Raw genomic sequence first — 27,680 nt, forward strand, 5'->3', positions numbered from 1 at the left:
CCTCTAATTTTAGGATTGTCAAACATTTTTATTTTACTGCCATAACATTTGGTGGGCTTCTGTCCATGGCAGCTCATATCAGAACATGTTTGTTTGATTCTTTTGATTTTACCATCTGCTGTGCAGTTAATGCCAATGACGACCTTGATTAACGGTACAGACATACTCAGACGAAATAGCTGCCATATTTGTGGTATCTCTGTCTCCTCCATACCTCTTGTGACATCCTGCAAAGGAGGCCCTCTTCTCCTCAGCGGTCATCGGCTCCTTGACGCCATTGTCGTGCCGATTGTGCCTGGTGTCGCGGTGACTGTAACCATGGCTGCCACTCTCAGACAGAGAGAACTCTCCGTACCCCTTCCTCCGAGCCTTCTGACGCAGCTTGTTCCTGTAGTGCTCAATGTCTGACTTCTGCTTCAACCCCCCATGGTTTGCCTGCAAACAATCCATTCAAGTATTGAACTCAAGTAATCATATTTTCCTGGCTCCATTCGCCTAGAGGCAGCCAGTTGAGTGCTGTTTTAATTTTCTGTAATGAACTGTGTATCGCTGCCTCAGCTGCAGAGGGACTGAGGTGGAATAAGGAAGGGGAGGAAAAGTGTGAGAGGTGACAGGCTCAGTCAGAGAAGAGTGATAAGAGGGGTGAGAGATCAGGGGAGAGGTGTTTGACACAACAACAGCTAAGTTCAGTATCAGTATTCAGTCTTTCTTTGCTAACACCTCACACGTAGAAGTCTTTGCACTGATGCCAGGTACCACGACTGTCCGATATTTCATGCAGAATTAGTTTTATCTAGCTATTTTAACACCCATTACAACCCATTACAATGAGCTATCTATCAAACATTAATCCATTTGTTTCTGCTAACTATTTCTTCCCTTTGTCCAGTGCTTTTAGCTGCTTTAGCCACACATCCATTATGTTTACTATAATTAGCATTACTACAAATGTATAATAAACTCAAGCGAAAGAATCAAACATGCAACAAACTGAACATTAATAGCTTAAAGTTTTCTGCAGAACCCAGATTACATTCAGTCACATGTGAACATAATTAATAAGACTTATTGATCCAGCCTGTTACAGACACTGCCTTCATAAACAATAAAAGCTGTATTTTTGTGGCCATTTTAATCTGTAATAGATGCATAATTGTAGAACACCGAACGGTTTTGGGATTCTGGAAAGATCTGTGTGTGTCTGTCAACTAAAGCGACACAAACTGCGACTTTTACACTCTGCTGAATGTATCATGGACCGATGTTGGTGCTGAAATGTGGAGAACAGCATGGCCCTCTGCTTGTTATATGAAGAGGGAGCCCAACATTCACAGTATTTCTCATCCAAGAGTGGCTCTGCCTTCCTTTTATTTTGCATGAAATTTGTTTGGACATTTTGAGAGTTGGCAACCTTTATTTATCCAATACTATGATCATTAGCTAACTAAACGATATGATGGAAGAATATCTGCACACTACACTACGGTACTACCAAATGCTGCCGTACTGAATGTCTGAATCCTGACGAGGATGCTCTAGTTTTTGCTCTGTCCTACACTGTCAATGCTGCAGACCTCACAGCCGAGCACGATAAAGCCTCGACGGTGTGTGTACGTTACGTATGTGTGTGTGCATGTGTGTGTGTGTTTGTGTGTGTGTGTGTGCAGGCTCACCTCCCCGTTGAGGACCACAGAGTCTTGGCTGTGGGATGAGGAGGACGGGTAGGAGTAGGTTGGCTGGGCCGTCATGGGTTTGATGGTGATGAGACGCAGAGAGCCTGAATGGTCTTCATACGGGTCTGAGAGGAGGAGGAAGACAAATGGGTGAGCAACAGCCAGAGACAGAGAGAGAGAGCTTCCAGGAAGCTGTGATGTCGCAATGCAATGCAAAGTATGCCTCCTCTCACATTATTTACGGAGCAAGTTCATTTAATCCTCTTAGTCAAAGAATGAGTGTCTTGCCCTCTGTCTGAATGCATTTAAGGCTGTGTTTTATGCTTGCTAGAGTTTGGTGCACTGCCCTGCCCCCTCTTGGTCATTCTGCAGTGCAGGGATGTGGTGAAACATGTTTGTTTACTTCCTACCTGAGAGTTAGATGAGAAGACTGATGGCACTCTCATGTCTGTGTGGCAAACATAAAGCTAGAGTCAGATTAGATGATGCTTATTTTAGCATGACGACTGAAAAACAGAGGAAACAGCTATCCTGGATCTGTAAAGGTAACAGTATTTCATCTACCAGCACCTCTAGAGAACATTTTATCTTTAGTCCATACAAAACCACAGGGTTTACATGGGGTTATGTGCAGAACCAGGCCAGCTGTCAGCTCTTGTTTCCAGTCTTTATGCTAAGCTAAGATGACTGTAGCCTTATATTGAATGGACAATACGAGAGTGGTATTGAGCCTCACATCTAACTTTCAGCAAGAAACCGAATAAGCTTATTTCACAAAATGTCAATGATGGCAAAGAGAAGGGTGTAACTGCTACTCCTGCTGCAGCGTATCTTCCTCTGTTGCTTCCTTGGACACTTTTTCCATGAGTATTTCATTTTGTCAAATTTTACACGTACTGAATAAAGTGTTCTGACAGTCTGCTTTTCGGCTTTGTTCCAGGTGTTGCATCTTGTTTCCATGCTTACATTGGCCTTGCTATGCTGTTGCACACTCCAAAATAATGACATTTTGTCTAATTTGTCTCTAATTTAAGATGTATTTATTGTCACGGCAACTCTACAAATTTAGAGCACAATCCACTACAAATTGTGTTTAGGCTCCAACAAACACTCTGTGCCGTTCTATGTTGTTTTCCTTGATGAGGAAGCAGCTGTATGGGATGTCATCTGCCTCTTACAGTATGTGGGGCTTGCTGTATTTATGTGTGCATGTTATTGCAGGGAGCAGCAGATGGATAGTGCTGTGTTGCACTGGGTCCACTGTGACTCACTGCCTGACTGACATCATATGGCAGACTCCTTCACTGTCGGGCTACAACAGTCTGTCATTAGCTCGTCTCCAAACCCACACTGTCACCATTCATCCTGGCTGCAGCTCAGCCTGCTTTATTTGTTGCTGTTCCTGAACCGACTATCAGAGTGTGACAGGTAAGGTCGGGGCGGGTGGCATCCCGAGCAGCAGAGGCTGCGAACCAGATTGCAAAAGACGATACAGCATGTAAATAATGTGCACTCTGAACACCGGTGGCTGCCGTGAGAACATTTCAACTACCGTCCCAACAGATTGGCCTGTTTAATCGAACTTGTAAAGCATTTTCCTGAGATGGCTGAGTGCTGTTGGAATTGAGTACAGCGATCATGTAGCTTCATCTGGCTGCTACAGAATACATGTTGGCATTACAGGAATAAAATAACTTTTGCAGCAGCTGTTACTAAGGGCAATTTTTTATGAATGTTTTCTGCACTGGAGGAGATAAACACTGTGATTCAATTGACAATCTGCTTGTTGACGAGTGCTTTGCTTTGACTGTTTATTGCTTTATGTCTGCAGCGATCTACTTATTGCTTTCAAGCATAGAGATGAGTTTTTTTTATCCAAACATGCAGTGTGGCTATAGAGATGGAAAAGTTGGTTTGTTTGTGGGTCATAAAAACATTTTTCATTTGCATCGAACACATTACAGAAAGACCAGTGTCATTAACATTTAGCTGTACAGAAAAAGGCCAAGAACTGACCTGAGGAAGATCGATTAAGGGTCAATTTGATCTATAGCACCACCTTTGTTTCATGTCATCATCCTTTCCTCTCACCTTTATCATTTCTCGACACGCTCAATCAATTGCTCTGAAAGTCATGGAATGTAAAATGTAGCTGTAATGAAAAATAAATCCCATAACAGGTGTTGAACCAACTGTAACCTCCTGTCGAGTAAGCTGAGAACAGAGACTAATCTGTCTGATAAAGAGACTCACAGCAGGGAGAGATGTTCTTATACACCACGAGCGCGACCAGCTGTGTCCATAGTTTTCGACTTGCTGATTTTCCTGCAGCATCTGTGACCGACTAATGAGACGTAACTGCTGCACTCTCATCGTCTGCGATCATTAATACACAAACCACAGTGATCATGAGTAATCTCACAAATAATGTGGAGGTGGGAAATGACAAACACTAAATTAAGATGTCCTTAAACAGTTAAACGTGTCTTTGTAGTTAATATAAAGAAATGAAACATGAAGCTGAAAACATCATTAAGCTGAACTGAGAGCACAGTGGAAGCACAGCTGTGATTACAGACAGTCCCAGAGTATCAAAGAAGCAAGCTAAAATAGATACGATTCTTTACGCACACACACACACACACACCACTGCTATACACCTTCATTAATTTTAACCTACTCCCATACTGGTGTGTTACCATCAGTGATATTTGTGAACTGTTTGCTCCATAGCCCTTCTTAAATAACAGATGCTGGCGTAATTAAAGATGTCAATACAAAGAATAATGGACACCACTCTCATGTCTGTCCACTCATTATGGAAAAAGCCAGGAGCTGGTTAGCTTTACATCAGGATACTGGTTGCCAAGAAAAAATAAATTGTCCTTTTTACATTTCTGTTTGTGTACAGGTTAAAACAAGATACAGATGTCCTGCTAGGTGTATTTTTACACTGTGGAGAGGGCCAGGTGAGCTGTTTCCCCCTGCTCGCAGTCTAAGCTAACTGGCTCCTGGTTCCTACCTTCATAATTAGTGTGTAAACATGCGAGTCTTCTCATTTAACTCTCTGCAGGAAAGCGATTAAGCGTAGTTCTCAAAATGTCACCCTATTCCTCAGACCTGGGAATAAAATCACTGTGACCACATTACTCCAAATCACATAACAGCTCTCAGAAAAGCTGAAAAAGTCAGACAAGACTTTACAAATCAAAAGAGTGAGCTGAGCGCCAAACACATGCAGGTGAGAAGAAGCAGGAAACACACTTGTGCATTATATTTCTTCACTTCCTCTATTTATCTTTACTCTATTTTACTTTGCTTCATGTGATTTTGTATGCAATCCGTCTTTCTCTGTGACTCGCACATCTGAGCTTCTAGTTAACTGGATTTACACTTTTATTAATCTTTCATTTTCTGGAACAGAGCTCCAGTGTGCGCCAATCTGTTTTTCTGCCGTCTCTTTTTTTTTTTTTTTTGAAAACAGCACTGTACTACTGTCCATCTCCGGCTGTCTGTGAACAGTTGTGAGAAAATGAAACAATTACTCATCCTCTCCTCCTCTCCTCCGGGTATTCCTTCATTCGCTTGCATAAACACTATAAATCACACAAATTACTGTGAACATTGGTTTGCTGATGCAAAATAGATTGAAAGTCACAGCGTCCTAGAATGTCACTGAACAGAAACAGCTATGCAGCGTTATCAGTGATCACAACAATGTTTATGCAACCAATTCTGCGTCTGCAGAGCTGGAAAAGGATCTGCCGGGTAATCTGTTGGACAACTCATAACGAAGATGCAGTACATTTACTGCCATCGCTGATAGCTACAGATAAAAGCATATTATAATCCTGTGTCTGAAAAGAAATCTTTCTCAAAGTATGAGCAGAATTATTAAGTTTATTCACTGGACATTGAAGAGGGAGCTGTGGATAATACTCCAAGCAACAGCAAAAGCAATTATTTTAATCAACTTATTAAACTTATCCGACCTTTCAAGAAGAGCATTATCACACATGCACGTTTTGCAGCAATGCATTGTCCAAACACATATAATTCATTTTTAATTCTCAGTCAAGCTCCCAAAAATAAGTATGTCAGAATGATATCATCAAGCTGTATGCAAAGTGTGGAGTTCGCAAAAAATTGATGAACTTGATGATGCATCGAGCATGCAAGAAATGTTTTAAAGAGTAAGTAAGCATCCGGCTGAAAAGCAGCATGTCACTGCTCTTCCTGGTTAAAGTCTGCTGCGTGTCTGACTACACCAAGCATCACTGATGGGTGTGGCTGGGTGTGGTCAGAGCACACTCTCCACTCTGTGCTCTGTTGCTCCTGTAACCACACCCTGCAGTGTACTGACACCCCCTGGATGATTTTCAGTTGCTGACGATACTGTTTAAATCTTTCAGTCATGATCCACAACAGGGGAAGCTTCTCCAGCTCGCTTCATAACCTGATAATCAGACTAAACTGACATTTCCTTCTGCTTACTTTACTCAGCCTGACTTCTGGTTGGGAGGAGGGGGAGTTTGTTTTCTCAGTCAACACAGAAGCAAAGGGGTTTGTTGCTAGATGTAGCTAGCTCACAGATCTTTTGATTTTTCGAATTCAATCTAAGACATAATTTTGATTAAGCTGAGTGTTACTTCTGTATGTCTACTTACAACAAAAACATGCTTGTTCTCATTTATGTGGGTATTTTCTGGGAGAAACAGCCATCAATGATCTTAATACTGGACCTTTTAGATTTAATAAATAAATCAATGTATGTGTGTGTGTGTGTGTGTGTGTGTGTGTGTGTGTGTGTGTGTGATTCAGAACACTGGAAACCAGCAACACAGAATTCTGATCGGATGTTCTCCGCTTTGTAGGAAATGAATGGGTTTTAGCTCAAGTGACATACCTGTTATATAAGTATGACCTCAGTGGTGGTGAAGAAACAATTTCCTAATGCTTTCTCATGACCTACTTGCCAACATTTTGTCATTAGAATAAATGGGTGTGCTATCTAAAAAGACAGAGCAAGTGTCTAAAGGAGGATAATGATCAGCTGAAACACAAAACCTGGCTGCCCACATTTTGCTCTCATCAATAAACATCAGTAACAGGCATCAGCAAATGTAGTTGCTTTATAAAGTGTGTTTTATTAAAAAGTGATACCCCATACTATAACTAACTGTGTCATCTTGATTGTAGTTTTGTATTTAAGGAGGAAAGAAGTGTCATATCTGCTGCATTTTTGTGTGGTTGGTTGGTTGGGAGGAAAAATGTGTTTCTGTATGTATCTCTGACTGGATAGACATGATTGCTTATGCACCCAAAACTTCATAAGAAAGGGGGGTTCATTCTTCTAAAGCACAAACACTATGCTGTGGGTTGTATGGATTTCAATAACACTAATATGACAGTATACTGTCACAACTCTTTCCACCCACCTTTCCTCTGTGATTCCACTCAAAAGTAACTCGATGCAGTGCTTAAGGCACATGCACTGACATCCGCCGGCTTTTATCTCTACACAGCATTTTCAGCTTTGCATCCGGAATTGAGGTTAACTCATGAAAACACCCGAAATGCTGCAATCCAAGCACATGAAATGGCTCTTCTGTACACTTTTTGTGTGTATCAGAGTGTGTGAGGAGTATAAATACATGTGAGAGTGTGTGACATGAGTATATGTGTCATCGCTGAGTTACGTGACGCAACATCAGACTGAGTCACTGTTTGTATGACTGTGCTCACTCTTCCTGGTCATGCGTACTTCATTAGCTCATATTAATTGTCCTATCATCATATGAAAATGAGCGTGTGTGTGTGTGTGTGTGTGTGTGTGTGTGTGTGTGTGTGTGTCCAGTTGAGGACAAAAGCCATGTCCCCAGTTGGGAAAAGGCTGATTTTGGAGTCAGTGGTTATGTGTAGGGTTTGGATAAATCTCCAGGAAATGAATGTAAGTCTATATAAATGGGTGCTTGTTTTGTGTGTTGTGTGTTGAGTTCATTAAGTGTATGTGTGTTTCTTGTTTAGTCATCAGCACGTATTTCTTACCGATGACAGACTTTGTGATGTGCACAGACATAAGGAGAGACAGCCTTTCTCTCTGTCAGTGAGTCTCTCTTTTAGTATCTGTTCTTCACTTAATCCTTTCTCTCTTCTGTTCCTCATTTACTCCTTTTCTGTATCACCTTTCCTCACTCTTCCTCTCTCTTAACCTTCCCTCCATATTTCCACCCTGACCCCCTCTTCCTCCTCACCGTTCGTGCTTCTCTTGTGCAGCTCCTCCTTGCCGTTTTTGCTGCTGCTGCCGGTCGCTGTCCTTCTGGCCGAGGAGCTCTTGCTAGTGTTCAGCTTCCCGGAGCCGTTACTCGACATCGAGCCGTCCTCCTCGCTTGGCAACCGCCTGTAGTATCCATGGCAACAGAGAGAGGCAAGGGAGTAAGGAGAGGGGAGGGCTCGCGAGTACACCAACAGGGCATCACCTCACAGTTAATACTGGTGACACACTGTCAGTCTACTTTAAATATAAGCTAAAAAACAAATATTAATAGAGCATTTAAAAACCCAAAGACATGTTGTGTGTTGTGGCAAAAATTACAGACGTTAATTTCTTACATTAATAAAAAATAATAAAAAATGTGGGATCGCAAACCAAAAATAACTGCAACCCACAATTATTAAAAGCTCATTAAGAGCTGATGTGAAACACAAAGCAATGTGATATATTGGATATTTTGACAAATGTTGTCAGATATTATTGAGTAGAACCCCAACACTTTTTAACGTGCCAAAAAGTTTAACCCCCCCTCCAGAACAAGGGTGTTAGTTCCTGTCTTACAGCCGTAGAAGACCATGTGGCCCGCTCTGACCAGGTACCAAAACAAGACAGACAGGACTGATTAGCTCTTAGTGGCCCTGTTTAATGTTACACAGGACGACCTCCCGTGCCCAACACTTAACCAAGAATTTCTCAAACAGAACAATGAAAGATTTTAAAAAGAAGAAATACTCCATCACTGCTGGAACGGACCCAAAACTGGGGACTCTTCCCTCAAAGACTTGATCTGATAATAAACAAAGGACCCCATGCTACAAGGCTATCACTCTAAGCCTTTTCTGAGTATTTAAATGCATACCTTTGTATTCTTGACCATTTTAAACCATTTATCCCCTGTACTTTGTATTGTACTGTGCACTGTAGCTCTCTGTCATATTTTGAAATCATCATAATTTTGGGTGGCAGTTATTGTGAGATGGTTTGCAATCCCACATTTCTTTGCCTTTTTATTAGCAGAATTAATATGATACACACAATAATACTAATAAAAAAACATGTTATATTAAAGGATAGAAAATGTTGGTGAACAGAGCACAAATGTAAAGGACAAGTAGAGCAGCAACAATCCTAATTTTGTTGGGCAGGTTGTTCAACAGCCAAGAGCCTTGATGGAAATAGCTTAGTATATATGTATGTCAAGCATACACACACTCACACACTACACACACTCGACTCTATGACATGTATGAAGACATATACAGCCCCTCTTCGCTTTGCTCCTGCCTCACACACACTATAAACCAGGTATAGGTCACAGCCACACACACAGAAGTACACGCAAACACACACACACACCTACACACACACACACAGCCTTGAGGCATGTAAGTCGCAACAGCTACACAGCGTGTGACAGGCCCGTCTACAGGTGGTGTGAGATGCACAGATCAGCAAGACCGGACATTACAGAGCCGCAGGCGAGGCAAACACCCTGTCTGTGTGAACACACTGGCACACACACACACACACACACACACGCACACACACACACACACAGTGCAGCCTGAGCAGCGGTCAATGGCTGGCCGAGTCCCAGTAAAAGTCGTGGTATGAAGAAAAGAGCTGGAGGCGTGGAGGAAGAAGTACAGTGTGTATTCCATGTAAATCTGTGTGGGGAGGCCAGAAAGAAGAACACCACAATCGATAATCACACTGCTGAAAAGTAATGTTTGACTCCCTGCTTCTCTTTTTTCTTTGTGCTTCATACACTGCAGCTCTCTGGAGGATGCACAGTGCAGAATAAATGCTCTCTGTATGAAACTGTCCTTCCACTTTTCCCCATGGTTAGCATTCCGCCTGCACCTTCCTCTTTCCTCAGACAAGTGAACGATCTGCAGCTGAAGTAATTGCTGTTGTCTCTAACAGTTTCACTTCTTTCAGGTTTTCAGCAAGCATCTCGAATGCTGCAGGTTGGGGGCAGAAAGTGCAGATCACCTTAAGTGCCGGGACAATAGCACAGTCTTCAGAACCGTTCTTAAGAAAAATACAAGACTAAATTAAAGGTGGTGTGAGTCATTGTGTAGTAAGACTGCTGATACTGACTGCATTTGGAATTCAGCAAATCTGCTCACGGTCTCAGCAATCTCACGAATCAGATTACTGTTTTACTGTTTTATCATGGGGGCCTTAATTCCCCCCAAGCATACAAGCAGTCTGGGAGAATATTCATTTTACATTTATACAGGAGTCACATTATCTTAGGGCTGATGTACAAAGATTTCAGAATAAATATTAACATGTGATTGCTTCATATTTGTCATACACTGTTATACCCAAAAGAGCAAAGGTGTATTTTCTGGTTTATAAAGACTAATTTCTACTAATTTGGGAACAAAAATATCTTAAAAATAGCTTAAAATCACTTTGATATTCATCTATTCTCCAAATTCTTATGACCAGATTGATTGATTGATCATTGATTTCAATGCTGTATGGCTTCGTGATATTGCTTGAACAGGAAATAGAGAGCTAATATCAACGGCTGTCATCCAATGCACTACAGAAATTACCTAATGATTACCAAATAATTGACATTTGGCGCAAGATGAATCCTTCTACTTGGGAATTTTCCATTTTTTCTGCCTGACATAAGACCTAAGAATTGATTATATTTCACTACCTGATCATAGGACTGTCTTGTGTACCTTCTCATTAAAAGCTGGTCAACCTAGGGCTGACTACGTTAACATGCACAAAATATTCTATTTTTACCCCTATAGGAAAATATTTCATGTCCATAAACTTCATAATGTTTAAAAGCCATGCAAACTGATGGCTAGTTGGCTCGTTTCCAATGAACTGACCGTAAACAGGTAAAAGGCTGTGTTTCACTAACTATGGTAAAAACTCAAATTTAGATGCATTTTCCAAATTTACTGCGTACATGTCCAAAGAATGCTCCTACAACCTGAATAATATTGCCTTATCCTACATGTCTTAATCGAAGATGCTCCATTCAGAATAAAGCTTAATTCAGAAAATCCAGCAGGAATATGCTGTTTACATGACCTATATCAAATGCAGAATATTGTCATGGGTAATTCACGATAATAGTGGAATATTAGCGTGCATGTAAACATAGTCACTTTCAAACAAGGACTTGAGGCTGAACTAAATGCATTTATTAACATAAATAGTGTGTCAGTTGAAATGAATGACTCACTCAGCCTCAAGATCAGAAAACCACAGCGCCATTCTTAAGTTACTGAGAAGGTATCTGACCAGCTGGATTGACACAATCTATGGTCTTTGCTCAGCAACAGGGACTTTATTTCTGTGATCAAGTTGTTGTATGCTAATCCTTCTGCAGTAGTGATAACAGGCAGTATTTGCTCATCTAGTTTCTCAGTTCCCAGATGCTCCCATCAGAGCCAATCACCATACATGACACACCGCATCACATTTCTTTCTATACAGACGATATTCAGATTTTTACCAAAAATCCCTCTAGATGACTTATAAAATCGTTGAGATTAAAGAGATTTTGAGATTCAATGTGTGGTATTAATTCCAACAGTTTGCCACAATATGCAACAAATTCTTTGGCCGATGTCCACTTTTCCATAATTATTCTCTTTTGATTGACGGGAAGACAATTTTCTTTCCATAGTGGGGTGACACAGATGTCCATACTCTCTAAGACATGTCACAGCAACGAGGTCTCCATGAATTCCAAGATTTACAAATGATCAATAACCACCTGGACACTTCTTCTTCTTTTCTAATCTACAGTTGTGTACAGTGATGCAAGCTAATGGTGTCCCATTGGGCTCTAATTTAGAAGGCACAAAAGGTAGAAACAATGGTGCTCACTCTGACCTCTCTAAATTTATAACTGAGGCCTCATATAAGCCTTTGCCACACAACAGACTCTGGAAGAGAGACATTGAGACGTTCACAGATCCAGAAATCCAACCATCAAATGATACTAGACTATAGATGTATTCACAGGTCTTATCTCACACCTTGTACATTACAACAACTGAAACTCATCCATATTGTGACTTTAGTCCAGACAATAACATTAGTACCTTTCTTCACATGGGTTGGTTTTGCCTGGAGGTTGATAAATATTGGGAAAATGCCCTTAAGGATTATGCCTAATATAACTGGGAGAGCCATCCCTCCCTCACAGAGTCTGCTATTACTTAATAACACCTGTTTTTTTGGAGCTATTACAAATGATAGGCGCCTCTTGTCAGCTGGTCTTTCTCAAAAGAATAGTAACAAGTGGCTGGAAACCACCACATGTTCAGTCAGTGAGGGATTTTGCACACCTGGAGCTTTCTACAGCAGGATTATACAATACCAAAAGCACAAAATATTATGTGCTGGTCAAAGCTACTAGAAAAAAAGTTGGGTTTTATTATACATAACTGTCTTTTTCAGCTATGTTTTCATGTATTTGCTTGCTTGCTTACTTGTTAATATTTTATACATATTTACTATATATACGTACATTCTTTGGCTACTTCATATATACATATAATTCATGCATACTCTTGCCTATTTCTGTGGATATCATGATGGATGATGGAGGAAATTAAAATTGTGTCTTAATGTAATGTAATGGTCATGGGATTCCTCGGTAGCAGAGGGATGGGTTATATATTTATATCTGAGTTACTATATGAAGGTGTGGGAGACACTTATAAAGGAACACATTTAATTAAAAACATTTGTGTGTACATACTATGTTATTGCAGATGCATATTTCAGTACATGAAGTCAAATGAACCTATACAGGGAATTTATTCAGATGTTTAAAAAGTAGTAATTTATGTGTTTTATTAAGTTTAATAAATTGAATTTACCGTAATGAGAAGCCTAACATTCATGTTTAGTGGACTGCCATTGGTTATGTATACGTGTGTTTTGCCGTGTTTCACTTCCTGCTTACTAAATCATGCACTATACTGTATCTCCTGTCAGCGATTTTATTTGAGTGCTTGAATTCTGGGTGTGGAATTAATGTAAGATATAATGCCATCAAACAGATTCCATAGTGGAGGAAATCAGAAAGTAGTTTCTGCAAAACTACTTTTTGATACCAACAGTACAAAAGAAATTTTATAGATGTGAAAACACCTCTACACCTGCCTGTGATGAGCCTTCTACTCTCTTTACTCCTCATTATAGAGTAACCTACCGAGTGTCCAGGGATGGTCAGTGAGTAAATGCGGTCAGACACAGACTTGGTTTTGTTTTCTTCTCTCATCGCCCTTCTGCTTTAGCACAGCAAGCCTGTTTGTGCATCTGAAGACAGACAACACTTAATTGTATCCTTTGTTGTTATTTTTGGTGTGAAATTTCCCCTCTTATCCCATTGCACTCCATACTGCGCTGGTTAGCGGATGAGATACTGCCTCATTTTCTAATTAGCGTACACCCAGGTGGTAGAATAACCTACGATACCTTCTTTGAAAGATTGCTCCCCATAAGATATATGTGTGCGTATATGGAGGTCGCTAAAGCTGATTATTGCAGTGTGCCGGCTCTTCCAGCATTTTACGCTGTCATCATTGTTTCACTGAATGGCTCCCTCTGGCATGGCTACAGCTGGGTTATAAATATACATGTGCTTATCATCCTTGAGAAGCAAAGCACAACTAATCCCACCTCCATTCATTTTCGTTTAGTGGAGTGTAAAGGCACTGTCTTGTGTGCGTGTTTCTGAATTTGCATTTCTGTGAGAGGAGGCATGATGCATCTCATTTCTGACTGACTAAAGGAAACATGTCACCATGGATTGTGGGTGGGTGTGTGGCCGTATCTTGTAGTGGAGACCGTCTGGGGATGGAAAAGTTGAAAAATGTGTTTTCATCATTCTTTTCTAAATGTTTTCTATGATCACGCACAGAACAGATTAGAACTCATAATCCCAGTGAGATCTATTGGGAATAAGTATGTTTGGCATATTTTGGTAAATGCATTTAAAACTGCAATTCTGACGGATGCTTACAAATCATTTTCATTGGTCATGCATAAAAAGAAGACAATAGCAAAGAAGATTAGCACAGAAAACACTGTGCTGTATGAAAAGACAGATAAAATATATAGAAATGCTAAATTCTGACAAACAACAAAGAATGAAGATTATAAGTACAGGAAAATGCACCCTAAATTTTGAAATATCCATCATCCAATTTTGTAATCTTATATTATGACAGATATACAATTAAGCATCCAGCAAACCAGCCTCATCCACAACAGTGTCTCAGTGCCTGTAAGGACTAATGACAGCCTGTTTAGCAAAAAGTTCAGGTCATCACAAGGATTTGATTCACTTTTTTTTGGAAAATCAGAACAGAGGTTTGTAGCTGATGACTGACTGGAGTCCTGGAATTGTGTCTCATCCCATAAGCGTGTGTTCCCCAAAACACGCACTTGGAAAGAGGACGGTACGCCTTCTGACACAGAGCTCCTTAGTAAGGTACCAACACTGGCTCAAAGGGATACATATCAGACTTATTTCATCTGAAATCAAAGACAAATTATTTTTGCATACATCTTCTTTTAGGTATTTATTTGCACTCAACCTAATGGTCTTTTTTTCCTGAAAGTAAGTCAGGGATGCTGAATTTGGCAGCGAGAAACCATCCACTTCCAAGTCATCCACATATTTAAAAATGTGTGGGCTAGGGTAGAGGCTTGACATTCATCAGTGTGCATAAAATCCAGTGCTGGTAACTCTTGCTAATGAAAGGAGAGTTTCTTTTATGACTGAAAATGATGAGAAAATCATTTGTCCAAAAATGTTATTTAACCACAGAATCACCTGGGCTTAAAGGACCAGTGTGTAGGATTTAGTGGGATCTACTGGCGGAAGTATGTTTTCATTAGTGTAGAAACGCCTGAAAATATGAATCATTGTGTTGTTGTTCCATTAGAATGAGCTCTTCGTGGCTACAGAGGGAGCGGGTCCTCTTCTGCCATGTTGCACTGCCATGTTTCTACAGTAACCCAGAACAGACAAACCAAACACTGGCTCCAGTTTAGGCCTTTTCGCATTTCACAACTTTCCCAGTCTTTTGTTGCTCCTGTCCCAAATTGTATGAGAAAAGAAGTATATATGTACAAAAATCAATGAAGCTGATGACGTAAAACATTAAATACATCTGTTTTACAGAGTCCCTATTTTTTTGGACTGGGGCTGTCCTCAGTAGATAATCATGAGTTGCCAGTGACTGAGATACAATATAATGAAAACTCAGGTGATCAGTGCATATATGTCAGTCGCTGAACACTTTTACACTCCTTGTGAGTCATTCCTGTTCAACTCTGAGCCAGTGGCTGAATGGCACAAGCCAGTGGCAGCTCATTAGTTACTAATTAGCATACTCAATCTAATCCTAATTACTTATTCTGTTTGTGCCTCTCAAGTTAAGTGATATATCATATTTTTCTTATATTTTGTGCATCCTCAAGTACAGTGATACATCATAGGAAGAAGTCTGCCATTGCTTCATGATTGTGACTGTGTAATGTGCTTAATTAGTGTCAAAAGACGGAGGAGGCACCGTAAACAAAAGCGGGGCAAGAGAGCCGGCGTGCGTGCTAGGCTACAAGCTAACCCTCACAGACCGGCTCTCCCCAGTCTCTTCCTCACCAACGCCAGGTCTCTCACCAACAAAATCGACGAGGTCCGTCTAAGGATAGTCTCTCGCCGGATGGACAGCTGTGTTACCGTTGTCACAGAGACCTGGCTGGACGACAACATCCCGGACGCAGCGGTGGAGATAGCGGGGCGCTCTCTGTTCCGGGCGGACAGGACTGCAGCTTCAGGTAAGAGCAGAGGCGGAGGCTTGGCGCTGTATGTACACAATGCCTGGTGTACAGCCACACGCACCGTCAGCACGTTCTGCTCTCCTGATTTGGAATACCTGGTGGTGAAATGCCGACCGTTCAAGCTGGTTAGAGAACTCTCGTCTATTGTTATTGTGGCCGCTTACATCCCACCGCGGGCTAATGCTAAGTTAGCATTAGAGGAGCTGTACTGCCTGATCAGCGGGCAGATGAACGACAACCCGGAGGCGGCCGTGATTGTGGCGGGGGACTTTAATCACGTTGAACTGAAGGCGGTGTTTCCCAAATTACAGTACATAAAGTTTCCTACCAGAGACAGCAACATTTTGGATCAAGTTTACTGCAACATCCCTGCTGCTTACAAGGCTGTAGCAGCTCCACACCTGGGCATGTCAGACCACATCTCCGTGAAACTCATTCCTGCCTACAAGCCTCTGGCCTGCAGAACAAAGCCGACCACCAGGACAGTACAGATATGGACTGAGGAGGCCTCCTCTGCACTTCAGGACTGCTTCGAACTGACAGACTGGACTGTGTTCAGAGAAGAGGCAGACCTTGAGGAGTACACATCATCTGTATTGTCTTATGTTCAGTTCTGCACTGATGCTGTCCTCCCTGTTAAGACCATCACAGGAGGATCAACACCCGCAGAGCTGCAGGACCGGATAAGGTGTCAGGCAAGACTTTGAGGACATGCGCTGACCAGCTAGCAGGAGTGTTCCTGGACATTTTCAACCTGTCCCTGCAGCTGTCCACGGTTCCTGAGTGCCTCAAGTCCTCCACCATCATTCCGGTACCGAAGAAGACATCCATCACCTGCCTGAATGACTACCGGCCTGTTGCACTGACCCCGGTAATCATGAAGTGCTTTGAGCGGATTATTCTCAGGTACATCAGAGACTTCATCCCCTCGGACCTAGACAGCCTTCAGTTTGCTTACAGAGGGAATCGGTCCACAGAGGATGCTGTCTCCATCACCCTGCACACAGCCCTGACCCACCTGCAGCAGCCCAACACCTACGTCAGGATGCTATTTGTAGACTTTAGCTCAGCTTTTAACACCGTCATCCCAGACAAGCTGGCGCTGAAGCTACACACGGTGGGTCTGCCTGCGTCTCTGTGCCACTGGATCAGAGACTTTCTCACCAACAAGCCTCAGGTGGTGAGAATAGGGAACATCACATCATCCCCTCTGGTCCTCAGCACGGGCACGCCACAGGGTTGTGTGCTCAGCCCAGCCCTCTTCACCCTGTTTACTCACGACTGTGCTGCCATCCACCCCACCAACACAGTCGTGAAGTTTGCGGACGACACTACAGTAGTGGGTCTCATCTCAGATAACAACGAGACCCACTACAGAGAGGAGATACGCCAGCTCACCCAGTGGTGTTCAGCCAACAACCTGGTGCTGAGCACAGGGAAAACCAAGGAGGTCATTGTGGACTTCAGGAGGTCCAGGAAGAGGGATCACGCCCCCCTCCTCATGGACGGAGAAGTGGTGGAGCGTGTGGACGACATCAGGTTCCTGGGCCTCCACATCACATCTGACCTCTCCTGGTCCATGAACACCTCCCGCCTGGTGAAGAAGGCACAACAAAGGCTCTTCTTCCTCAGGAAGCTGAAACGGGCTGGACTCTCCTCTCGGTTGCTCGTTAACTTCTACAGGGCCACAATTGAAAGCATCCTCTGCCTCAGTGTGACAGTGTGGTATGGCAGCTGCACGGCACAGGAGAGGAAACAACTGGCACGGGTGGTTAAAACTGCACAGGGCATCGTGGGCCGCCCCCTTCCTGACCTAGACTCTATATATGAAGGACAGGAAGGTCAGAAAGAGGGCGAGATCCATCGCCACGGACCCCAGCCACCCGGGCCACAGACTGTTTATACCGCTTCCATCAGGAAAGCGGTACAGGAACATCCGCACCACCACTAACAGACTGAGGGACAGCTTCTTCCCCAGAGCTGTTAGAGCTATCACCCCCAGCAGCCCCTCACTGCAGTGAGAGACTGTGTGAACTGTGAACACTGCACACCGCACTTTACACCTACACCTACACCTCTACCTCCACCTGCACCTTCTGTGTACTTGACTTTTATGTACACACATATACTATAATTATATACATTTTAGTATATCAGCACATTTCAGTTTCATTGGCATATTTTATTCTGTCGGTACATTTCACTGTGTATATTTTATATTTTATTCTGCTTGTATATTTTATTCTGTTTGCACATTTCACTTCCATATTTTATTGTTTATTGTTTAGTATATTTTATTGCCTAAGTATATTTTCATTCTGTTATATTTTTAATTGCTTCACGAATATTTTTTTTTATTGCATGTTGGTTTATTTTATTTTATTGTAGTTATCTTAATTTTATTCACTCTTTCTAGTCTTATCTTTCTTACCATCTAACATGGGGGTTGCAATGAAAATTTCATTGACATGTGCAATGACAATAAAGACTCTTGAATCTTGAATCTTGAAAAGCCGTCACTAGTTTGTGCCATTCAGCAGCTGGTTCACCGTAAATCAGGAATGAAGAAAGTGTTCAGTGTGTCAATTCACAGACATTTATCAACGAATCATTACCTAATGATTCATAATACTGTAATCTCAGAGTCTGTTCTCTAGTAACTCATCATTATCTACTATATAGGACTCCATTAGGACGTCATTAATTATCAGGTCATTCCTGATTCGTTCCTTAGAAACTACCATATTTTTGTGTACTGTACTGTAAGGTGTTACTGGTGAGGAAGTTGTTGGAAACAATCTTAGTTGCTTTGGAGTGTAGCTGCTCTCAAAATATACAACATAACATTTATAACATGATATTTTAACTATGTTTTAACTACTATATTTGAATACCAGCTTAAAAAAAAGCTTAAAGTCTAAAGCTATAAGCTGTGTAACTGGTCTGGGTGAAAATGAATAATGGAAATTGCTCTGGTCCATACTGCATGATTTAAAACTGCTGGTCGTGTACAAGAGGAGGATCAGATAAAGGTCTGGAGGTCTATCGAAACAAAATGAGAAACCTACTGACAAGATAAATGTGCCACAATCACTTGGTCATATTGCCTTTTTTTAATTGAGGGTATGCGTGCAGGAGGAGGAGGTCCCGGCAAAAATGCAGTTGGTTTGAAATGTGGACTAAAAAAAAAAAAGAAAGCGCTTGACAAAAATCTGAGATCTCTTGGCCATTTTGCATTCGCCGTTAAAACGAGCCCTGACTGCAGCTTGGCAGTTTCCTCTCAACTGTTAAATTGGGCGAGGTGCCCGGGTCTGACATTATGATCAGGGTCCAGAATTAGCACCCGCCACTCATCAAATGCTAGTAAAAATCTACATTAGCAAATAAAATAAATGAGGTCAGCTGCCACTGGAAACAGGCCTACTTTGCTACAAACTCTCGTCACGACAGCTCATTCGACTGACTGATTGACCACATTTGTTTTCCATTGATTCTGCATACTTGCGGTGGCATGAAGTGTTATGACTGTCAATAATTGTCGATCAGAGCAGACTGACCTAAAAGGAGGAATGAAATGCTTAAAGTATGGAGGTGTTTACTTGGATTCTGTTCAATGTTTCACACAGCATCGCAACTTTTTAGTGATCAGGGTTGATCATTTAAAAGAAAGTTTACGGAGAACTGCCACTTCACAGATCAGGGGGCCAGGAGAGATTGGCTTTTATATGAAAGCAAGGCCAATAAAGTGAGTAGCAGTGTTTACTGCAGCTCATTTGAATTCTAAAGTTTTTTTAATGTTTTTTCTTTGGACCCTGGTTATGATGTAAAAATAACACTTGTGCAACATCAGTCAAGCTTTATTCTGTACTGTGCAAGAAGGTTACTGAGGCAAAACTTGCTGAATGTCTGCACCTGAACATTTTGGGAAATCTTAATCATAGAAAATCATCAGGTCTTGTTCGTACTGTACAGACAACAATCTTGATTAGCTGGATTACTTTGATGTTGAAAGCAATTAATGTGATCACTGTGAGACAAGATCAGAAGTTATGAGGAGCGCCTGTCCTATATGATTCTAAACCGATTTATGGGTTTATGTTTAATGGACCCCACTGTAAAGAGCTGTTTCTGCAGATTGTAGCAATTTGCGCCTGATATCTGCGTGTTTTGCTTACACTGATCTTTAAAGAGAAGTGATGTTTTACAAGACAATTACAGCAAAAATTCAGATGCTGCTTGCATCTCTTCATCTCTTATTTATTAATATCTGATCATTCCTTTTCCATTTTGGACACAATGAAGCAGCTTTTCCATAGCAGCTATTGTGAGTGAGGCTGTGTACATGGATACTGGAACAGTAACTAGACAGTGTAATATTTGTAAATAGAGGAGACTGTCCTGTGTCCAGTCTGTTTTCACGTGAGATCATACAGCTCGCTCCATCACCTCCAGCACAGCTCTCATGAGGCTTGGATCATTAAAACTGGTGATGCGCATCATACACAGTCACAACAGGATCTTAGATACAAAATGTGTTGATAATTTCTGTCGGATTTTATCTAAAATCTCTGGTGTCAAACCCACCTTAAAATCTGTTTGAAATGTTGATTCCATCCTGAAGGAAAGACACCGTCATTTACATTTATATCCTGCCATAATTCACACCATCTATTTGCTCATAGGAAACATTTCCAGCCCACTATGATGTATGTGTCAGACTATGGCTCAGATAGGTGTCAGGCTGTTAACAAAATCAAAATGCTTCATGTGGCCCCTGCACTTTTTCTTTGCTCTTGCAACAGCTCACAGCATCAGTTTCATGTATCCGTTTCAGCACTGTTAGAATCTTCTTTGTCTCCAAACAGCTCCTCATTAACATTGGACTTATCTTCAGATCATGTCAATCTGTCAGAGTCTGTACTGCTTACTGTTGGCTTCTCTCTGGCTTAACGCTGGAATGCACAAACAAACACTGATGTGTGGTCCTGCTGAAAAGCTCTGGGTTTTGTTGCTGGCTTGTTCACTGACTGAAACAGCTGCTCAAGAACTTTGTGGTTCCCCTTCACAAAGCTTCCAGCTGGCAACAGTATGTCTGATCAGCTCGTGCAGTTATTTTAACTCTGTACCTGTGCAGAATCACAGGATATAGGGATGACTTGAATTAGCAGACTTTGCCAAAAAATCCACATTTGTATTGAATTATATATAATGACGTCAGCCGTGTGATGGAAGTGATCTAATCCATTTGGCCCACTCTCTGACTGGCAACTATCACAGTGGTATATGACAGACGGTTTGTTGTGACACCCAACAGCAAACTGTAGGCTCCAAATTCTCTCCCTGCAAACTGCTGTTTGTTCTGAAACCTATACTAACAAATTAGTGCTCTGCCATGTTTCCAAACCAAATTGTGGCAAACAATGTTTGGGTTTCAAAGCCAATAACAATGTTTTGGGTTTTAAAGCTGCACTAATGATTATTCTTATGTGAATAATGAGTCAAATGATTATGTCTAACATGAAAGTCATCATATGTCATAGCGAGGAGCGCATAGAGAATTAACACCTGACCCTGCAGTTCCTCTCAACTGTGCAGAGCATTTTAGCATCTTTTAGCAAACTGTTTTTACTCTTCTGTCTCAACTCAAAAGCTTTGGTTCAGTCTCAGGGCACTCATCAAACCTGTTTCCAGCAGCAGAGGAAAAAAAAAAGCCCTGAAAGCTACACTACCTGCTCATCACTGAACAGCACACAGAAAAAGCTAATGGCAAGCTGTGAACATAGTGGACACAGATATTTTTCTCAGGAGGAGACCAAAACAGAGCTAAAATTAGCATGAATATTTGCCTCAGCATTGATCAGGTTGCCATAACCATGACTGTAAATAGGCAATTGTTCGTTCACATTTTAGACACATAGACTGTATATAGTCTATGTTTAGCCATAACACATTCTTAATGGTACAATATGTCATGTGTGATGAAAATATTAATGCTGCTTAAACATGGAAAAAATCCACCCAATATTAAAGGATTCACTAATTTCCATAGCTTCCACTTCTACTACACCAGCACCACACCCAAATGAATTCAGGTAAAGGGCTTCTTAGAGTACTGATCTACAAAAAATAACCAATAAACAAATTTCAGCTGAAAAGTGAAGAAGGCACAATGATGATTATTTTTACATAAGATCAAGGTCTTTACCAAACTACTATACTGATCCAAAACAAACAAATAAGAGCACATTAAAGCAAACATGCAAGCGAACAAATGAGTCAGTAACTGTCTTACCCTCCTTTGTGTATGTCAGCAGATGGAGGCCTCTTGCCGGTGCTCCCATCCTGGTGGACTTTCTTGTCCAATGACAGTGACAGTGGAGCATCTCGTACAGGCAGCCCCAGCACCAGTGTCTCCTTGGTAACTGAGACTGCCTCATCACCCGTTCGACCCATGTGCTTCTTCGCGTAGTCAAAGCCCTGGACAGGCTGGCAGGGAAAAGATTACAAATCAGAGGTTAAAAAAAACCCCTTAATTTTGACTTCAAGGTTAAAGACACTGCAGCTCGTAGATCAATCCATTCAGGACATTTTCAAACTGATTACATCAGAAGATGCTTCAGTGTTTATATTCCTTATTTATTGCAGAACAACTGAGAACAGGTGTTCCTTGTGTTTACAAAATGGTCTTTGCTTTCAGTTTGCCTGTTGGATTGATGGACCCGCAACTCCATTCATTAAAACAAGCAGCAGTTTCCAGGACATAAAGCACATGCAAGGACAACAAAAAGGCAACACAAGATACAGTAGAATTCCACAGTGCAGTACAGTTTCTCTTCTTATACATATCACAGGCTGGCCAATGTAATCTATAACCCACAATAATGAGCAATGAGTGATAAAGCAGCCACAAAATAAATAGCACTTACACCATGATGCATGATTCAGAGTGACAGTACAGCAAACTGTAGCAAACGTTGAGGGAGAGTCTCAATGGTATGAGGTCACAAGATTAAGTTAACAGTCAAAGCACACAACAGCAGACAGGTGCACACAGCGTGGATGTTGTTTCCCACGACATTTGGAGAAATCTCTAAATTGCAATTTCTCCTGAAAATCTTCATGTTTGTCAGAATTAAAGATGCATCAGACATAATTTTACATGAAAACAACCCCATTTAATCAGCCTAAATCACAAAGTGGTGATGCAGCTTGACAAATGTGTCCCATTTCCCCAAAATAAAATCCTGTAGACAATATTTGCCCCAACTCTGGTGAAAGGTAGAGCCCAAAGAGACAAAGTAAACGTTTTAGTGCTGTAGCTTAGAAGCCACAAGCAGACAAGTGTTTTGGTAGCAGTGGTATTGAAGAGTAAGAATACAAACTGAACAAAATGACACTTGCAGCTACATTTTTCTAATTATTCTCCCGCTGACTAGTTTTCTACACAGAAATACTGGGATACAGGCCCACTGTGTATTGTATAAAAAAGTTTTCATACACCCCTCAAATCCTGAAGGGCACGCAACCCCCTTTGAAGCTTTGTCGAGTGGGAGTCAGGAACCCCAGGTTCGAAACCAGAGACCTAACTATCACCATCTAACTGCAACCCTGACCAGGCAATCAACACTGGAGACCAGAGGGACACTGGGCGCGTTTTTCGGACATTTCTTGTACGATTGGGGTTTCAGAATAATGGGAACAATGGGAAGCCCCAGATTTTTAGCACAGCAGAGGCCCTGGACAGTCCCACGTGGCTGAACAGATGTCAGAGTGTCTTACAGCCAACATGACATGGTCTCCAGATTATTAAAGAAAAATCTCCAGAGAAGCGTTGCTTCCATTTCAGATATAGGTAATTGGATGGACCTCCCCCCCTGAACAAGTTTTTATCTGTCTCCAAACACCATGGCTGGCGTAATGAAAAAGTTGAAAAATAAATATATAATAAAGATTAACAGCACCTTTGAAGTCAGGGATTTTGGAATAAAGAGAAAGGCAGCAGAAGGCGTGTTCTGCTAAGCCTCCGAGGCCTGGACACATACTTTGTAAAACTTAATTCCTTTCAATTTACGGGATAGAGAACGAGAGGAAAAAAAAGGAGGGAAAGACCCTTTTTAGGTTACACAACAAAGCAGACGAAACTCTGATTTTTTGCCTCCCCTTTTCTATTTTGAGCGGCTCTAAAATGGGACGCCTAATGCATTTGATGATGCATGCTAAATCCTGAGTGCATGTGAGGTTAGTCAGCGTGGGCATCCGGCTGACGGCATTGTTAATAATTCATCACACCACATACGCACATGTGACATCGGCTAGCTCCAACACACGTGGCGGCAGCGGTGGACGAGCGTCAGGAAATTGATACATGTTCATACAGTACACACGCACACATTAGAAAGAGCGGGGATGGACCCCCCTCACCGTGGCATGAATGTATAGACTGAGTGTGCGTGTGTCTGCACACATCCTCTACCCGCTGAAGTGATGTACGGTGACAGTCGTGACTCCATTGAGTGAAAGATGTATGGAAAGTGCAAACATTCATTTGCCTATGGCCTCTTGCTGTTCACCGGTTGAGGAGAAGTCTAGCTGTGTGTGAGTGTGTGTGCAATAAAGGGCAGTAGCCAAGGGAGGAGGGGGGTAGAGAATTAAATGTGCTGCTCCAAACATATCCCTCCACCAGTATGATTCATGCGTATGGATTATTGAGGAGCAAACATTAGATATGGTGTGTGAACTGACGCGCAGTGCACATGAACGGTGAAAGCTGTGTCACTGAGCGGCTGACTGCTAATGGCTGTCATGCATGGAGACAGTATGGATTCTCAGAAATGACAGAGCCAAGGGGTGTAACCTTGAAAAGTGCGCCTGACATTTCACGACTCGTGTTTTACTGCACTGGCTCAAGGTCTTTCTCTTTCTCTGTCTGTTCTTTTCACACTCACATTTCCTTTGTCTTATTTATCTCTGCCTGTTCTTCCTTTCTAATCCCCCTTCTGTTTTCCCTGTCTCCACCGCTGTCTCTCCCCTCTTCCACTGTCCCCTGACAGCATGTTGACTTAACAAATGGCCATCTTTCATCTTGCGGCTCAGTTTAATGAAGACTTCGGCTGCAGACAGGGCTCTGCCTCTGATCAGGCTGTCAGAGATGGATGGTGGTTTATATACAGTATCCATTTACAGTGACGGAGGAAAAGAGTATGAGCGAGTGGAAAGAAAGGCGGCGACACGGGGTCCGACCGTCTCTTTTACTGAAAGATATCATGTGAAGTGACTGTGAGCACGACCCCGCTGCACCACCAAATTATCCACTCTTATTTTCCTTGCCTGCAAACAGAAGCTTCTCCTCATGTCTAATTTTAACTCAGAGCAACAGCAGCTTGATGAGGTACAGCAGATGGATGAGATATGCTCTCTTCCCCCTGCGGCCGTATTGATTTAAATTCAGCTCTAGCGGGGCGAATGGTGGAAGCGCACCACAGAGCTGCATGGAAAAAAAAAATACATCCCATAGAGTGAGTACATCTAAGATATAAAATAAGACACACGGCGAAGTAGACTGAGGTGCACATCAGCAGTGATTTCTACTGGTAAGATAAACTCCTCCTGTGGCAGGTTGAGGCATGATGCAGCAAAATGCAAAACACCTTGAGTCCTTTAAATGGCAGCCGCTGCATTGTGCTTTCACTGAACACCTTAAATGTAAAATGGGTTGCTTCTACTTTTGCTGAATCCACCTCTATTGTTATCCACACACAAGCCGGCTATCTGAGGCTTTCATGCCTATGCAAGAAAGCACAGAGGGAGTAAAAGCCATTTTGAAGAATGTTCCGGCTGCACAGAAGACGTGCAGAGTAATGAAGTGAGTCGGACTCTGCAGAATCTCTCTTTAATGCTTAAACACACATGCAGACCTAGTCTAAACCGCAATATTGATTAGCAGCTTTAGCCTGTCCAGCATGGTGACTGATAGCTGAGTGGGGTGGGAGCACACACAGTAGATCAACTTGATGGAGTCTATTATTCTGCGTACGTCTGGTTAGTATTTATATGACTAACAGAACACATACACATGCGTGGTGGGCTCTGACATAGACCCCTTTTACACCATTACCATGTGACCTGGATTTGGATATTTCACCTGGATAAGGAAATACACATACTAACACAAAGTTCAAATAAATGTAGAATGCATTGTGAGCCAATTGGATTGGATCATCAAGACCACATCTGGAGGTTTTCTGGCTCACATTGTGATCAGTTCTCAGTCAAGTATAATCTGTTCAGGGTGACCATATTCTAAAGAGAATAACCCACCCTCCATGTTTAAAGGTCACCTAACTGTGCCACTTGCTGTTAGCTTACAGCAAACTTCGCAAAAGCTACAAGCCGTAGCAGTAGTTAGCAAGTCTTCTCGTCAAAATGGCACTGATCTGGGACACACTGTTCACAAGTCCCCGGATTTGCATACTAAAATCTGAATTCAATGCAAAAGGCAAAGAGAACACACAGTTACAGGTGTAAATTTCATGATGTAAATTATGTATCCAGACACAGGTTACATGTTAATATCAGGTGCAAATGGGGCCACAGAGATTCTATGATTTTTTTTTTCACATCTGAAACTTGACCAGGAAGTAAGAAAAGCACTGTTTCACTGTCCTAAATGCATTTTTTTGCACTCGTAACAATAGGCACCAAATGTATTATATCCTGGCTGTAGAACATTCTGTACAAAACTGCAGTCTAAAACTGGCCAAAGCCAAAACAAACTGCTAAAGCCGAGGGACTCAAATCAAGTGTATTACAGTCTTTACAGCATGGATTCTTTTAGTATCCCTCCACTGCACCTCAGCAAGGAAACACTGACGAGCGAAACCCAAGGAGAGAATTGTGTAGTCAAATGACCAAAACTTTGGAAAATACGTGTAGCACAGAATGAGGGCTGCAGATTTTGCCCCCATCTTTACACTGGAATCACCTTTAGGAAGGGATCACTTTACGTGTCAACGTCCTCAGTTTGGGTACAGCCTTTGTCCCATGTCGTCCCTTCTTTCACTTAATTTCCTGTCACGTCTGTCAGTGTTTACTATCTTTAAAAAGTTGACGGCCAGTATGGACAGCAGGGCCATGACAACGACAAGTAACACTTTCAACATACATGTGGGCACGTGAGTCTCGAATTAAAATAGACTTAATTAAAACTAAATTTAACATATGCCTCAAAAAAATCGATCTGTTTATCTCCATTTTGCTGCATTGCCACAAGCTCTTCCCACACTAAATCCCTGTGTGAAATATTTATCTCATTTGCTCATGCATGCCACTGCTTGGGATTGGACGAGGGTAAATACCGCTGTGGATAAGGACAGTGATTGCAGCCTCACGGCACCACTTATGAGATCTCATTTCGGGATGCTTTAATATTTGATGCACTCTCTCGTAAAACACAACATAAGTAATATTAAATGTTTACAAATGATTGTGAAAACAAACAAAACTTTGCAGCTCATATATTAAAATGTTAATGCAAGACCACGGCATAAGGAGATACAAGCGGGGACAACACACACACACACACACACACACACACACACACACACACACACACACACACACACACACACACCATGTTTCATGTTTGGGGTGTTAAACCAGCTCCATCACCCCCTAAAAATGTCCTGTTTAGCCCATCCATCCCCCCCATCCTTCACTCCCCTCACTTTGCCTCTCAAGGGATGAGGTACATAAAAATAACCCACAAATCAGCTCCACCAAAAGCCTCAGTAACCACAGGGATGGCCTCTGCATGGTTCTTTGTAATTTAAAGCATTTTAGCATTTTCTAGCCATCGTCTGTGGCCATTGCTGCTCTTTTTTGGGTCT

At 41.9% G+C, this 27,680-nt stretch overlaps 1 protein-coding gene across 1 annotated transcript in view; it reads right to left on the bottom strand.

Moving 5' to 3' along the window:
- The window catches only part of kiaa1549la (KIAA1549-like a), a 110,305-nt gene that overhangs the window by 12,156 nt on the left and 70,469 nt on the right, over positions 1-27,680 (bottom strand). The window contains exons 13-16 of the mRNA XM_041939241.1: positions 22,088-22,281; positions 7,928-8,073; positions 1,674-1,798; positions 215-435 (exon numbers count right to left, since the gene is read on the bottom strand). Coding sequence (XP_041795175.1) covers positions 215-435; positions 1,674-1,798; positions 7,928-8,073; positions 22,088-22,281 — 686 coding nt within the window. The remainder of the gene's footprint in view (positions 1-214; positions 436-1,673; positions 1,799-7,927; positions 8,074-22,087; positions 22,282-27,680) is intronic.

Source organism: Chelmon rostratus, chromosome 6, assembly GCF_017976325.1.
Source record: "Chelmon rostratus isolate fCheRos1 chromosome 6, fCheRos1.pri, whole genome shotgun sequence".
NCBI classification, from domain to species: domain Eukaryota; kingdom Metazoa; phylum Chordata; class Actinopteri; order Chaetodontiformes; family Chaetodontidae; genus Chelmon; species Chelmon rostratus.